At 36.9% G+C, this 17150-nt stretch overlaps 1 protein-coding gene across 1 annotated transcript; it reads left to right on the top strand.

Moving 5' to 3' along the window:
* Positions 1-446: 446 nt before the first annotated feature.
* ARRDC3 (arrestin domain containing 3) lies at positions 447-15053 on the top strand. The gene is made up of 8 exons (XM_007469763.1): positions 447-969; positions 4892-4973; positions 7129-7276; positions 8356-8458; positions 9026-9282; positions 9612-9774; positions 10045-10199; positions 12315-15053. Exons 1-8 carry the CDS (start codon positions 690-692, stop codon positions 12369-12371), a joined length of 1245 nt encoding a protein of 414 aa, XP_007469825.1. The 5' UTR covers positions 447-689; the 3' UTR covers positions 12372-15053.
* The last annotated feature ends 2097 nt before the right edge of the window (positions 15054-17150 follow it).

Consider the following 17150-nt stretch of genomic DNA (forward strand, 5'->3'; position numbering starts at 1 on the left):
AACATTATCTCTTCTCTGGTTTTTATTACATTTTCTTTTGAAATTCGTTAGATTATGTTCAACAACCAGCCCTTGCCCAACCGGTTTCTCCCCTTCCCCCATCTCTCTACACACATCACTTTTTCCTCCTCCCATCAGGGCAGTGGGCAAAACACTGCAGTGCCGGGGACGCACGTTTCGGGCCGGTCACTCAGCAGTTTATTCTCACTTGGCTTTGCAAACAGCTCCCCACCCAACCTTGTCCCCCAGTTCCCTCCCTCGGCCATTATCTTTCTACTAGACTGTGCTCAGTAACGGACTCCAGCTAGCATGTCGAGAGTTTACGGTAGCCTGCCTACCAATAGGAGCCTACAATGAAGAGAAGTCAGGTTCAGCCTCCCGGCAGCCCCAGTGTCTTCTTCCCCTGGCTGTACACCTACTGTACCCGCGAGCGAAAGTGAGCTGGCAGCTTCCAGCCGCCTGTCTTTGTAAGGAGACCACTGAGACTAGCAGGATCGCGGAGCAGCAGCCTCTGTGCTGCCCTGACTTTTTAAGAAATCTCAATGAACTATTTGTAAAGAATCACTGATCCTGCCTGCAAGCTCTTTGCACGGCAAAGACATCGATCAGTGTTGAGTGAAGATCACATTTTATATGCGATCTTGACTTTTTTGTCTTACATTATATTTTTTATAGATTTTGTTATAAACATGGTGCTGGGAAAGGTAAAGAGTTTGACAATAAGCTTTGACTGTCTTAATGACAGCAATGTCCCTGTGTATTCTAGTGGGGATACAGTCTCAGGAAGGGTGAATTTAGAAGTTACTGGGGAAATCAGAGTAAAATCTCTTAAAATTCATGCAAGAGGACATGCGAAAGTACGCTGGACAGAATCGAGAAACGCCGGCTCCAATACTGCCTATACACAGAATTACACTGAAGAAGTAGAATATTTCAACCATAAAGACATCTTAATTGGACACGAAAGAGGTAAGTTTTTTACATTATTCAGAAATTATTAGACCTGTTTTCTTTGGCAAAGTACCTTTTCAATTTTCCTGAATTAATATAATCCTACTCCTACCATAACGTATAGCTGTTTGATAAAGGTTGGAAAGGTGGAAGATTTGAATTCTTGACATTCATCGTGTGTTAAGCCGTAATGCATGCAGGCATCTGCAAAGTGACTGCAAACTGCACTTATTCCACTACCTCTATACCCGGCTTGGTCTGTGCCATACACACTTGCAATCCATTTCCACCTTACATATAAATTCTGCTTATATGCGATTCAGTAATTTTACTAATATGTTTTCAAATGAATTGCTAAAAGCTGCAGTCCAATATTAGGTTTTTCCCTTGTACTCTGCAACCTTAGATCTTAAAAACTAAGCTTCAGTGAAGAAATGGAGTAACATTTTTAAGTGGGTTAATAGGTGTATTTCATTTTTAATATCGACACGCAAAAGACTTAAGAGAACTGATCGTTGTTCTTTGATAATGTGTTTCTGTGGTTTATTTTGACATATGGTATCAACACCCCACGTGTTTTTTCCCTATTCTTTCCAGTTCCTTTAGAAATTTACATCAAGCATTCTCTATTTTAAAGGACAGCACCTATCATTATGATATGTTTAAAGTCAGTTTTAGAAGCCTTTTAGGGTCAGAAATTTTCTTTTCCAAGCATCATGCCTAACTTTGGAACGTGCATTCAATGAAACCCGTGCCAGTCAAATGGAATTGAAAAGTATTCGGCTCGTTGGATATGATTTTTGGTTAGAAACTGGAGATAAAGGGTTGTCAAAGGGAGAAGGGGTCCTGAGATTTCAAATCTATTGTTTAAATGGTTACATTGTGGAAATATAGCAGACTCTAAGCTTGTTTTTCTAAGTTTCCACCCTTTGTTAGAAGCGGTTCAATCCTGTTTCGGACCAGTTCTGGGGGGTGGTGAGGAGGGGCGCTTGTTCTGCTCTCAGCAGATTGGTTACACGCGTCAGGTGGTGGCGATGACTTAATTCCTAGCCCAAGAAGAATATAGTGTTAAAACTGGTTATGTAATTTTGTCCTTCTCCTTTTTAATGCAGTATTTAGCTCGAATGTTGATGATTTTAAAGAGTAGAGCACATTTTTACCTCCATTTTTAATTAAAAAATACACATCCACGAGGAAATGCTAATTGAACTAAGGCAAGTGTAGAAACGTAGGGTGCTTTGAGTTACAGCATGAATGCATTATTTTTAAAATATTAAGATGAAATCAATCTTTAGTTGGATTTTCAGTTACACATAGGTAATTTGCATCCTGAAATAATTTTTAGTTAAACTCTCCAAGCAGTGACAGTGATAAGAAATGCAACTGCCTAATAACAGTCCTGTTATTTGTTGAACAGGACACACAAGAGTTTGTATTTGATCCTTCCTGGACTGGCAGCTTTTTATAAGATGAGTGAGAAGAAACAAAGGTTTTTAAGGAGTTGAGGTTTGCAGTGCGGTAAAAAGTAGACTAACGACTTATGGGGACAATTTCATTAATTGCGCCACGATTTCATAGTAAAGAACACTGTGCCCCGCACCCCACGAGACACCCCTCAACCCCTGCAAGCTTGAACGAGCTTCGCTTGGAATAGTTTCAATGACTTAAAACTGGGACCTCTCAAACTAGCCTGGAAACTGAGACCCCGCCCCGGGCGGCCGGCGATAGGCGGAGCCAGGTTTGTTAGCCTGTTGCTAAGGCGATGCCAGGCTCTGATTGGATTGGGCGCGAGCGGGTGGGGAGAGTGGGCTCGCCGGCTGGGGCGAGGCTTGGAACCGGCGTGCGCCGGTAAAGGTCCCTCCTGAGCTGCCGCCCCCGCCCCTACTCGCATCCCTGCCCGGGCTTCTGGAGGCGCGCGGGGCCCGTGTCACATACCGTTGTTGCCCCTCACTTGGGCCCACTTGCAGCCCCGAAAGGAGCGACTACAGGTTTCAACAGAGTGGAGAGGAGAAGCTTCCGCCGGCCTTACAGGTGCCGGATGGCCCTGGGCGCAACTTTTTAGCTGACAGTCCCATTCACGGGGAAATTGGGTGGGCAGGGTTAGCAGGACCCCATTTTCCACGTTTTCGGGTGGCAGTTGTCAGGCAGCTTCTGTAAACGCTTGTCTTTCTCTTAGCTGAAACAGCGTGTTTCCCTTTCTATGCAGTCACCAGACTGGCTACCTTGATGTGACCCGAGTGGGGAGACCGCGCCAAGACTGGCCGGGACAGGGAAGGAAAAGTGACACGTTGAAAGCGGGGTGAGGTGGGGGCTTCGGCGAGTATTCCTTGCCCACTTGTCATTGTTTCTTTGGTGCTTTTGCATCCCTCGCCCCCTGCGCCGCCGCCGTCGCCGCAACTGTAAAGGTGTCAGGGTGGCCCGAGCCAGATCGAACCGGTCACCGGCCGGGGCGTGTAAAGCGGAAGTGCCGCAGCGTGCTCGCCCCGCCCCACGTCAGCAGGCTAGGCTGCGCGGCCGCGAGCGCGAGCGCCGTGCGACATATGCCGTACGTATAGCGGGGCGCGCGGGCGGCGGCGGCGCGCGGGCGGGCCGGCTGGGATCTGCTCGCGCCGGTTTAGGCCGGTCCTCTCCTGCTCCGGTCTAGTTCTTGATTGACAGCCCGGCACTTGTTTACCACGGCGCGGCCGCCGCCGCTCGCCTTGATGAGACTGCTGAGCTGGCACAAAAAAGGGAGCGAGACGGGAAGAAAGGGAGAGGGAGACAAACTTTGGGCGCCGTCGGGGGGAGCGATTTTAAATGGCCCCCAGCTCATCAGCGGGATTTCCGTGCTGAAATACCGTAGAGAGGATTTGCACGGCGGGGGGGGGGAAGAAAATAGTACTGAGATAGAAGGGAGTCTTGGTGATTTTTTTTGAATAAAAGTTTCCACATATAGGCGCTTTTTTCCTTTTCTCCTGTGGTGGAAGGGAAGCATCACGGTTTTTGTGTGAATTCATTACTTTGGTGAGGGAAGGTTAAATGATAATACCCGTTTCTCTTAGTCTCCTGGTTAATGATGAAGGTTTCTACACCGAGAAAACTGCGCTAGTAGACGTTTATGTAATTAAATTACCCGGTCGGAACGCTTTAGAAAATCATTTTAAGAATCCAGAACACCCTCCCACATTTCGTTATATTTGTTTTGGAGACGTTTTGGAGATAAACCTATTTGAGCAAAAGAAATTGGTTGTAAAATAAAGTCACCCCGTTTTTTCTAGCAATGGGAAACAAACCTAGTCTTCATTTTTCAAGGATGTGTCACACTTGTTTTCCATTAAGCAGGCACCTTTTTAAATCTAAGGTATATTTTATATATATGCGAATTTTTAGCTGTTGCTAGGACAGACTGAGATTGTCATAATTTTAGGTTCAATAAGAATTTTTATTTTTAGCTATGAAACTGACATTAAAATCACTGTTCCTTTTTTTTTTTAACTCCAACATCTATTTGACAGTTTTCTAATGGTTTTAGAGCTTTAACATTCACATCTTCTGCATCAAAACTGATATATTTTAAAAGGCTTACATGAACAGTTTTCATTTTATATATAGTCTATTTGTGGATGAAGAGAAAGGTAACATCTTAGTATGAGATTTGAAATCTGGATCTTTTGTTGAGCCTGTATTGTCACACATAGATGCTTTACAGTTCAGGTTGTTTTCCATTGAAAAACCAACTATGGGGTATAAGTATTAATTATCCCCATTCTACAGATAAAGCAACTGAAGACAGGACTTTTATTTTACCCAGAGGAAGTGATGAAGTTGGAATTAGAACTCAGATCTCTCACACTAAAGTTTGTGGCCTTAATTACTATGTGAGCATCTTTAAAGTTCTGCCACCAGGAAGAGAGTGTAAAGGTTTAACAAGTTTTTTGTTTTCTTTTTCTGTTTGTTTTAGATGATGATAATTCCGAAGAAGGCTTCAACACTATTCATTCAGGAAGGCATGAATATGCGTTCAGCTTCGAGCTTCCACAGACGTAAGTATTTTGTAACAAGCATTTTTCATAAACATCCATTCTTTTAAAATGAAACATTCTAAATTTTAATATTTTTAGTTTAAAAAAAAAAAACCCTTTTCATTACTGAAACTTGCTAGAGGAAAACATGTACTCAGAAAAGAAGCTATTTTTTTAATCTAGAGTGGCAATATTATAGAAAGCAAAGCTCAATTCTTAGTATGCTGTCTCAAGTTTTATATGGTTTTTAAAACTTGAATAGTATTTCATTTAAAGTGAGTGAATTGGAAGGTGCCAGTGAAATAGCATTTAATACTTAGTTTATCATCAGCATTAGCAGAAAAGGTAGAACATAACAAGTCTCTCATTTAGTAGTTTATAAAAATTCAGTGATCATTTTTTCTACTGATGCTACCCAACAGCAGTAAGCTAAGAAAGTCAAAATAATTAAGAATATCCTCACTTTAGAAGTGATGTGTTTTTTCTGTTATGAATTCATTAGCTTCTGTGCAAAGAGCTATTGAGAAGGTCACTTGAGGTATTATGACCTGTACTTAAAAGGAAACATCCATCAGAGATACCTTAATATAAGGCTTGGAATCTAGTATGAAAGGAAGAAGGAAAGTAGTATATTCTTTTTTTTTTCTTTTTTGCGGTACGCGGGCCTATCACTGTTGTGGCCTCTCCCGTTGCGGAGCACAGGCTCCGGACGCGCAGGCTCAGCGGCCATGGCTCACGGGCCCAGTCTCTCCGCGGCATGTGGGATCCTCCCGGACCGGGGCATGAACCCGTGTCCCCTGCATCGGCAGGTGGACTCTCAACCACTGCGCCACCAGGGAAGCCCGTGTATATTGTTAATGTAATAATAAATCATTAGAGGAAATTATACAAAGAGTAATTTTTGAAAAAAATGCCTTACCAGATATTAAAACATGCAAAGTGGCACTTGTACTGTTTGCTCTGAAAGGTAAACTTGCATTACATAAGAACGTCAAGTGCCAAATGTACATAATTCTGTATTTTTTTTTAATTCTAGTACTTGTTATATATGTATAGAGTTCATAAAGGGTATTTTTCAGAGTATCCTGTGTATCATACTGCTTAAGAACATGATTTTTAATATAATGCCCTAATTACTTTCTGAGAGAAATATTTTAAGTCTGAATACAATAGGACTAATAAATTTGGGCCTGAATATTTTCAAAGCATGGAAGTAATTTAACATATTTTTTAAAAATTCTATCTATAAACCAGTCATTTAAAGTAAACTCTAGAAGACTAGCATAGATCCTGCGTTTTATTTCTCTGCTATACAAGTTAATGCAGAAGTCTAAAATACAAAACAAAAAGTAAAACACCACTACTACTCATAAAAAGCTAGCACTCTACCTTGTAAATAAATGAACCTTGTGCGTTTTTCTAATGAAATTATGAAAAAGAGACTAAATTCACTAAAATAAAATCTTCCACAAGTAATAAAATCTGGGAGAGTTGAAAAAGAATTATGATTCTCTTGATACAGGTCAACAGAAAAAATTCTTTTTCTTTTTAAGTCTATAGTATAGTTAGAAAGCATGGCCAAAAGGAGTTACAACGTAAGTAAACTGGGAAATGTAAAAGCATTTTTTTAGAGCTTCAGTGGATTTAATGAAATGTGAAAAACTTTTGAAACTATAATGACTATTCCAGGCCTTTTCTAAATCTTAATTAGTTACTATAATAAGAGATAATAATAATTCTTAGTTAATGAAAAATGGAGCACCATAGGGAGTCGTTTGGTCTGAGTGTTTAACCAGTGTCCAGAATATCTCAATAGAAATAGTTAAGCCATTCTTAACTTTATTTTTAAACTAAAGTCTTGACCTTTTCAAGAATTGTTCATTTCCAGACTTTCGTAATTTTGCCACCAGCATTAAAAGTAGCCTCTTCTTAGTTTAAAGAGATTGTATTCTTCTGGCTTTTTTAACCAAATTTCTGTAATATTTAACAACTTTGTGTTATTATTTGGAAACAAGTTTTTTTCCCCAGTGACTTATCCCTTTGGAAATATAAATTATGCCTTTGATAACTCATTGATGTATAAACTTACAATATATTAACACTTCTATGATGAGCTACTGTATAAATATTAAAAAGAGGTGTAAGATTAATATATTGACCTTTATATTCTGCACAGACCACTTGCTACCTCATTCGAAGGCCGACATGGCAGTGTGCGCTATTGGGTGAAAGCCGAATTGCACAGGCCTTGGCTTCTACCAGTAAAATTAAAGAAGGAATTTACAGTCTTTGAGCATATAGATATCAACACTCCTTCATTACTGGTAAGAATTAACTGAATTCTTCATTTTTTGTTTTTGGCATATAAATATTAAAGAATAATCACCTAAACTACATACACATTCTTTATAATTTTAGAATAGTAACTTCATTTTTGAATTACATAAATACCATTTTCAAAAAAAAATAGTTAAGAGCACACAAATTAATGCAGAATATGCTCACATTTTCTGATACTGTAATAACTTCAAGTAAATTTTTAAAGTAAGACCAGTATTTGGTATGAAATATCTTCCTCAGAAGGTAACAGCAATAACAAAAGAATAGATCTGTTCCCTAAATAATTTTAGTGGAAAAGGAACAGTAGTATCAATTATTATTATAGCAATATCACTTAACTTGAAAATATCATAATCTAAAATTTGTATTATTTATTGCATTATTCCAATATAGGGATAGTTGTCAAATGATGGGGCGATTATTATTTTCATGAAAAAACTTAAATCCTATTTTAAAGGAAATCTTTTTTAATTGTATTTTTTCACAAGATTCAAATTTGATTTCAAAAACTTTACTTGGTTTAAACAAATAATAACATCTTTAAGCAAGTAAAATTAATCTTAAAAATGAGTAGTTTTCTTTTTTTACGTATTGAGTTTTACAATCTCAGAGAAAGATGTTATCATTTGGGATTATAACCAAGTTGCTTTCCAAACTGCCTCTTTTTTTTTTTTTTTTTTTAAGGCAGTTTAAATGGAATGTGGAAAGGGTTTTTTTTTTTTTTCTGTTTGTTTTTTTGGTCGTTTTTTAATTATTGTGTATGTAAATAGCCTGGGCTAAAACTATGTTTATGAAATATGGTGTTAAACCCTGTACCCTTTTTTCTTTAATTGAATGGAAACTTGTATAAAGACAAAAATACTAATATATGCATAAAGACAAAAATACTAATATAAATCAGAAGCCCACCGGTTAGTGGAAAAGTATATTTGGATACTGAAAAGAAAACAACAACACTACTTTTAATGTTAAATTCTTCAAGAATTTAAGATTGTATTTTAAAACATTCTATTACTGTCTCAATTCATACATTGATCCTTTTCTATAAATTTATTTCTTACAGTCACCCCAAGCAGGCACAAAAGAAAAGACTCTCTGTTGCTGGTTCTGTACCTCAGGCCCAATATCCTTAAGTGCCAAAATTGAAAGGAAGGGCTATACGCCAGGTATGTATGAGGTGGATTCCCACAAAAAATGATCTTTCTTCACTTAGCTCTTGGGTATAAATTTACATTATTTCTACTAAATGCAGACATGATACAGTATTCTTTGATAAAATATCATAAATTGTGCTTATCCAGTTTCCTTTTATAAATTGGAATGTAGTCTTTTTTAAATTGCTACTGTAAATGTGTAGTTTATTTTTATAACTATAAGTTATTTGCCACTCTTGTTTTTTTGTTTTGTGGTATGGGGGCCTCTCACTGTTGTGGCCTCTCCCGTTGTGGAGCACAGGCTCCGGCTCCAGACGCGCAGGCTCAACAGCCATGGCCCACGGGCCCAGCTGCTCCGCGGCACGTGGGATCCTCCCGGACTGGGGCACGAACCCGCGTCCCCTGCATCAGCAGGCGGACTCTCAACCACTGTGCCACCAGGGAAGCCCTTAGGATAGCTTTTTATCCATGTAGTTCATTGAACTTTCAGACTTTAGCCTGAGAGTCTACATTTGTTTTGGGGTTGGTTGGTTGGTTGGTTTTTAACAGTAGATACATATTTTTTTTTTCTTCCTGTAGGTGAATCAATTCAGATATTTGCTGAGATTGAGAACTGCTCCTCCCGAATGGTGGTGCCAAAGGCAGCCATTTACCAGACACAGGCCTTCTATGCCAAAGGGAAAATGAAGGAAGTCAAACAGCTCGTGGCTAACTTGCGTGGGGAATCCTTATCATCTGGAAAGACAGAGACGTGGAATGGCAAGTTGCTGAAAATTCCACCAGTTTCTCCCTCTATCCTCGACTGTAGTATAATCCGTGTGGAATATTCACTAATGGTATGTATAGATTTAAGGGTTTCGGGTGGGGTTTTTTTAGGTTTTAAAGTCATAAGGGTATCATTTTGTCTTATCCAGGATTTGATTTTTTTTTATTCCATGTGTGATATATATAATTATATGTAATTCTTTATATAGTTAGGAATATAATTACTAATTTTACCTGAGGTAAATGTACACGATGGAGAAACTTTTCAAGTATATCATATGTATATAAGTTAAAAAATGAAGTAAATGAGAGCCTCAAATAACATTAGATTGGGCTATTCATTTTTTTAGAGGAAATAGTACTTGGCATTCTAAACCTAACATCTCCTTTCATTGTTTAGGTATACGTGGATATTCCTGGAGCTATGGATTTATTTCTTAATTTGCCACTTGTCATTGGTACCATTCCTCTACATCCATTTGGTAGCAGAACCTCAAGTGTAAGCAGTCAGTGTAGCATGAATATGAACTGGCTTGGTTTATCCCTACCTGAAAGACCTGAAGGTAATAATTTGATAATGCATACCTAAGCTTAATCTATTATTTTCAAGAACATAATTTTGCTTCTGATATTTTGTGATTAAAGTTTGTCTATACTTGAAGAGAGTAGATGTGCCCCTAATGTTAGGTTTAAAATGTATATCCCCCTAGTTTTGATCACAAGACAGATTATTATTATGTTACCTTGACAGTCCTTTTTAATACCTTCTATTCTGTGTATTTTGACATGCATAAGAACGTGCTGTTCGAATTGCGTGTATCTTTTTCCTTCAGCACCACCCAGCTATGCAGAAGTGGTAACAGAGGAACAAAGGCGGAATAATCTTGCACCAGTGAGTGCTTGTGATGACTTTGAGAGAGCGCTTCAGGGACCACTGTTTGCATATATTCAGGAGTTTCGTTTCTTGCCTCCACCTCTTTATTCAGAGGTAAGCATCAAACCCTCAAGTACAAAATGGGCTGTGACTCTCTTAGTAAACAGTATTGCAGACTTTTTAAAAACACAGCTAGGTTTTGATTATCATAAGAGAAAAACAAATAATTTTGAACAACAGATTAAAAGTTAGATCATAAAGTTGTCACTATTTACTAAGTTTGACCCAGAGGTAGGACTGGTCTCTTATATTATTGGGGAAATAAAGATAATGATCTAACCTCATACTTCCAAAATGCCAGTTAAAGGAATAAATCATCTTTTAAAGCATCTATAGAACTGGTATTTTACAGTCATTGATTAAATAGCTAGAATTTATCTTATCATCCTTTTCCAATTTAATTTTCATATTTTAACATTCTCGGTCATAAGGGAAAATAACATATGTAATAACATCTTAAACAGCATTCCTGTACTCTTAGATTATTTTTATTCATCTCAAGTAACTAAGCACTTACATGAATAAAACATGGCCCTTGGGAGAAGTGTACAGACTGGTGAGAAAAACAAACTTAGAAGCAAAATATTACCTAACAATGTAATAGTAATGCACAGTTCATTTGAGGAGCAGCTTGCTGGGTCTTGAGAATCAGGAGGGGCTTCCCTAAGAAGGTGATTGTTAAACTGATTCTTGAAGAGTAAGTATTCTCAAAATGTAGAATGTTCCAGGCAGGAAGAAAAATATGTGCAAAGGAAAGGAGGTAGGGAGCAATCCAGCAATGTCGGGATACTTCAGAATATATATATACATAATAACACATTGTAGGGACTTTAGAGTTGCCCTTGATACCAATGTTAATACCAAATGGTTTTGTAAATCACTAGCATCAGCTTTTTCTTTTTGGTTGCTGTAGTTTAGATAGCTATTTTATAGTGAAATATTACTGCCAAAAAAGACATAAAAGGACTGTTTCACTCTTCAACGAATTGCTTTTATTTTTTAATTTTTTTTCCCCTTAATACCATGACTAGAAAAGTCAATTTTCCTTTGGATATGATTAATATGAAATCCACTTTATTCATTTATTATAGGATGTTCAGAATCTGTTCTGTTCTCTGCAGATTCTTGATTGGACTTAATTTTTCTATCCCACTGTTTCAATTCATAAAATTATTAGATGCTAAAAATGTCCTCCCACTTTTTAGAAACATTGTCACTACATTTTTATTCTGACATTGTTGTCTTGCTTATTAAGTCCCTCATTTGTGATTTGATCTGACAGGCATTTTAAAAGAATGGCAATCTGAGTATCCACTTTTAAGCAGTTTGTCATAAAATCTACCTCCTTCTTTTAAAATGAACTAAAGATAATTAAGAGAATTCAAAACTTTTAAAACCCTAAATTGGTTCAGGGTGTGATTTAATTATTTAACATCTAGCCACATAGAGGGGGGAAAGTATTGTAAATGGGTCTTGTCCAAAAGATCTTTCAGTAAAAGAAATGTATTAAACCCAACAATTTGCCTTCCTGTGCCCATTCTCTTTGTACCTGAGAAGCAACTGAAATATGTTCCCTTTTTTAAGTGTATGTGCATATGAAAGTCACTACAGAAAGAGGCAAGGTGGGAAGCCTCTAGAGCATTTTGGGTTCACCATTCCTATTTCTTGATATACACTGTATTCCTAGGCCCTCCCTAGGGCTTTACACCCATGAGTTATTACCTCACGTAAGCACCAAGAACTTTGTTTACACAACTACATTCTTCCCAAAGCTCAGGAAAAGATGAGTTGACTTTTTTGTAACAGGATGAAATGGATACTTTACAGAAGAAAATCACTGCTATGAAAATGTTGGCCAATTGTGTATTTGAGTCTTAAGTATGACTAAGTGCTGAGTAAAAAACTCCATTCTCTGATAGAATGTTACCTTAGCTTTTGTCAAATAAAACTATTCCAGCATACCTTTCTAAATTTAATTGTTAATCTAGTAATTGAATAGCAAGTACTTTATAGATGATACTAATACCCTTTCTTCCCCATACAAACTCTGTATGTTCTTTCTGATTACATTTCTCAACCAGTACTCAAAATATTAGCCTATTTGCTGCATTCTTACTAAAACTTATCAATTAACTTTGGTTTTGGGGTTCTTCTCTCTTTTCTTTCTAGATTGATCCAAATCCTGATCAGTCAGCAGATGATAGACCATCCTGCCCGTCTCGTTGAAGGAATACTTGATTAAATCAAGTTGATGTGGGTTCCGAACTGTATCTCTTCCCTTCCCGGCTGAGGACAGAGAAGTATCTTGGAGACACGTTTTCAGAGGAAGTGGAATTGCTTTTGCCCAGAAAAATGGCAAATACATGAAACAACCAGTGATCATGCTTTAGAAGCCTACAGCAACATTCTGGGACTGCTCCAACATGCTTGAAGATCTAAGCTTTTTTCCTTTAAAACTGGCACATACTAAGAGCAGTCTTCTTAGCCTATGGTCATACGTGTCAAGACACCACGTTGTAAAGAGGGATGATTTCCTTCTTTTGATTTGAAAATTTGCACATGCTCAATGCTTACATTGTGCAGTTCCATGTCACTACAGCTTTTTTTTTTTCCATTTATGCCAGACTCTTGATACTCTTTTAAAACTTGTTTGCAGTGAGCACAACAAGGAACAAAAGAAAGCTTTGAAAAAAACTTTAACATGAAAAAAACGCACTGACATTTTTTTTTCTTTAATTTAATATAGCCTGGACTTTACCTGCGTATGCACATGCTCAGAATTGTCCTACTAGGCTGACCATGTATCACCTCTTCAGCTTGGATCCTATTGTGGATTTATTTACAAACATCAAATGCCTTCAAGCCAATCCTTCTTGCTGTATGTTTTGCAGCCTACTGTAGTAGATACGCAACAGATATGTGGGAAAAGAGATAAGAGGAGGAAGCTAATAAGAGACTGTCAAGATTGTATACCTTCTTGGTTTCTTTTAAGAATTTGTTGCCTTTCTACTATTACAGCAAAGCAGCATTTTGTTACTGACTGCCTAAAATCACTTAATCTCAGGTGAACGCATCACTTGCCAAACTGTTGGAATGCTATTTGTGTTTTGTTGCACTGTTGAGTTTTGTTTGTTTGTTTGTTTGGTTGGCTTTTTGGAGAGGGAAATTTGGAAAAGGGACATACACAAAAGTGATAACCCACCCGCATTGCCTTTTTATCATTACATATGAGAAGAAACTAGCAGAGCTAAGAATGGAGTAAAGAGAGGCAGTATGGCAGGCACCAGCAAAGAGTTAAGGGCTGTTGCTCTTTAAAATTATTGTTATTTTTTATTATTATTTTAAAAGTATGGAAGTTTTCCAGTCACTGGAAAGGAGGAGAAAGTGCATTTATTTTTATACAGAGTTACGTAATTACCTCCAAAACACATATGTTGGAAATCGTTTTTGCTGGCGCAGAGTATTTTCATGAGCAGGAATATATGTGTTCAGATTATGATTAGAGAGCTCAATTTATACATTTCCTATCCTGCTCAAGCTTGACAGAGCTTGAAAACCCAAGTTTATTCTAAAAGTGTATAACTTCAAAATTAAAAATACTAGAATATGTCCTAGAATAATAACTTATATTTTTGTGGTTCTTTTAATGAAAGTATTTTCTTCCACTACCTAAAGATTTTGCTAAGCATGAGAAATCATTCACTTTGAGTATATATAGTTATGAGGAACGATCACATCAGTAAATTATAGCTTATATTAAAGATAATTTACAGTTGGCTTATAAATATACCAGCATTCATGAAGACACTTATAACTGCATTTCCCAAGGTACCAAGTTGTACTGATTGTCTTATTTTAGAAGGAATTCAGCTCTAATGTATCTTAATGAAAATCAGCATCTCTGGTGTTGCAACATATGCGTGAAATGGGTCTTAACATCTATCCTGCCATTTAATCCCACAGTTAATAAAGTGGCTGAAAATAATAGTAACTCTGGCTTGGTGCTTGACCTGGTTAAATACTGTCTTAAAGCTTCATACAAAACAAATAGGCTTTTCCATAAGTGGCCTTTAAGAAAACATGGAAGACAATTCATGTTTGAAAAATGCTGACAGGGTGAAGAAAGCCCATGTAAAAATGAATCGCGTTTTAAGTGATTCGGTTAAAGGGTTTGGGCTCCCATAGCAAACTAATACTAGATAATAAGGAAATGGGGGTGAAATATTTTTTTATTGTTGTTAAATCATTTTGTGAATGTCCCCCTCAAAAGAAGCTAATGGAATATTTGGCATAAAGGGCATTTGGTGGTTTTATTTTTGTTGGGGCGGGGGGTGGGGGGATTGTCAGAAAATCCCTTTTCTCTTCTTATGTCTAACTGACTAGGGAACAATTATTGATATGCATAGCATTGGAATACTTATCACCATATACTCTTTTAAATAACACATGAGGAAAGAATGACCAATATTCTGATAATTGGCACTGGGTTACAAAATGTGATAAAATTTCAAATATATAAAACTTTATCAAATAAAGTTTTATTTTCCCCATTAAAGTATTCCTTTACTTTCTTACTTAGAGGCATTACTCCTTTCTAAATATTGGTCAATTCTTGATATAAGATGTGAGGTTCACAGGTGTATTCCAGTATTCAAGATAGATTCCTGATTTTTCAATTAGGAAAAGTAAAATCCAAAACGTTAGCAAAACGAAGTGCAATATTAAATGTTTGCTTTATAGATTATATTCTGTGGCTGTTTGTAATTTCTCTTTTTTTCTTTTTTATTTGGTGCTGAATATGTCCTTGTAGGCTGTTTTAAGAAAACAATATGTGGGAAATGATTTAATTTTTCCTATTGCTCTTCCTTGTGGAAAATAAAAGTGTTTTCGGTTTTTTTCCTTTTTGTAAACTTGTTTGGAGATTTATTTGAATCTGATCATATCAGTAACTCATCATACATGCAAACACAATTAAGACTACAATTAGGGAGTTCCCTGTTAGTCTAGTGGTTAGGGTTCAGTGCTTTCACTGCCATGGCCTGGGTTCAATTCCTTGTCAGGGAACTGAGATCCCGCAAGCCACACAGCATGACCAAAAATTTTAAAAAAATAAAATGAAGACTACAGTTAAACTCTTAAGCCATTCTGGGTAAGAATTGTTTCTAGCTCTCTGCTAAAGAAAATTACTGAAGGCTTATAGGAATTTTTAGTACAAATTATCATTTTACTTAATGATTCATTAAGCTATGGATTTTTTAATAAAATTTGAAAGTTAGAAAAAAGATATATAAATTTCCATCTTATATATGAACCAAACTTAACCAGGTATAGTTTCAAGTACTAATTCCTTCTCTCTGTGGTGTGTCCAAGTTTCTAGTATTTTAAGAGCACATAAATTTAAAAGATGTATTAATCTAATCTTAAAACAATTTTTCTAAATTTTAAAATGTCCTTTTTCTCAAAGAATGTCTGAATTTTATAGTGATTTGTAACATTAAGAAGTATGTTTGGAATCACATTTAGAAGTTATCTTCTTTCAGTGTTCATACATTCACAGATGAACTATCAAGTTGTATATGTGCCTTAGTATATGATTCTCCACTCTTCTCAAATGTATACACACATGGAAAAAAGTGTGTTACAAAGAGACATTTAGAGACAGACATTTATATTGTATTTTATAGAAATACTATACTATCATCCTTGTTAACAGCAATCTACATAACATCTTAATACGATAAAATAAAAATGACAGGAAGAAGAGGAATCATAGCATGAGAAGGGGAGACCTAGGTTCTCGGTTCTATGGCTTTAGATGTAGCCTTGAACAAGATATGTGAATTTTGATTTCTTCATCTGCAAAGTGGAAAAGTAGCTATCCAAAGTCCTTTTCGTGACTGCAGATACAAGGTTATAATACATATTTAGGTAAAGAAATAATGCTCTGTCAATTATTAAAACATTGGAAATTAACCATGCTGCTTCTAAATTTGCATTTGAATACTTTTAGACAGTTCAGTACATGTCTCAAATTATATAAAAGACAGTTATCTGGGTCTAATTTTTGCCTTAATCACCTATACTCATCAAACTCCCTTTGTCATTAATTATAATTTATTGAATGGCCAACATTGGTATATTTATCAGGACTTTTGATTGTAACAGAGGGAGAAACTCAGACTAGCTTAAGTAAAATGTATTAATTAGTAATTCCAGGGATGAACTATATTAAGCACATTTGGATCCAGAAATCCAAATAATCCTCTGGGGACACACTCATCTCTCATCTCCATTCACTTACCCTTTTTCATATTAGCATTATTTTTTCCTATCAGCCTATTCTTTCATGTTAGATGGGTCAGAAAAGACCTCAGCGTTTATAGCTCACAGAAGAAATACTATCTCAAGTCCCCAAATCACTTGTTAGGGAAAATCCTGGTTGGCCAATACCTGGGTCATGTTTCATGCTACCTAGAATGGATTTCCCAATACAAAGAGTTCTGTTTCCAGAAGAAGGGAGAAAAGAGATCACTATATTCTTACTATTCAAGTGCTGTCCAAACCAGCAGCAATGGCATCACCTGAGAGCTCATTAGAAGAGGAAAATATCAAGATCTATCACAGAATATGGACCCAAAACACCTGTTTACATGATTCCCAGGTGATTTGTACAATAAGTACAGCAATGTTTGAGAACCTGCAGCACACCAAACAAACGTATGAGACGAAAACAACAGGCAACTTTTCAGGAATCCCAAGGTGTAACAGAGCTGAGGATTTGGGCCACTTAATATGTGAAAAATAACCATGCCATTTTAAATCCCAAGGCATATTTACGGCTTGATATTTTTGAGATAGAACTTTGTAACTACTGAGATGGTGGTAATTTTTTTTTCTTTATTTTTCAAAATTTATTTTTGGCTGCATTGGGTCTTCGCTGCTGTGCGCGGGCTTTATCTAGTTGCAGTGAGTGGGGGGCTACTCTTCGTTGTGGTGTGCGGGCTT

The sequence above is a fragment of the Lipotes vexillifer genome, unplaced genomic scaffold (assembly GCF_000442215.2).
Source record: "Lipotes vexillifer unplaced genomic scaffold, Lipotes_vexillifer_v1.1 scaffold67, whole genome shotgun sequence".
In the NCBI taxonomy this organism is placed as follows: Eukaryota; Metazoa; Chordata; class Mammalia; order Artiodactyla; family Lipotidae; genus Lipotes; species Lipotes vexillifer.

What these genes read in the sequence shown, in the direction of transcription:
- ARRDC3 (XM_007469763.1), top strand. Translation starts at nt 690, where the DNA reads ATGGTGCTGGGAAAGGTAAAGAGTTTGACAATAAGCTTTGACTGTCTT. An exon ending in AGCTTCGAGCTTCCACAGAC is followed by an intron (nt 4,974 to 7,128) that starts GTAAGTATTTTG and finishes TATTCTGCACAG; the next exon opens with ACCACTTGCTACCTCATTCG. An exon ending in GTGTGGAATATTCACTAATG is followed by an intron (nt 9,283 to 9,611) that starts GTATGTATAGAT and finishes TTCATTGTTTAG; the next exon opens with GTATACGTGGATATTCCTGG.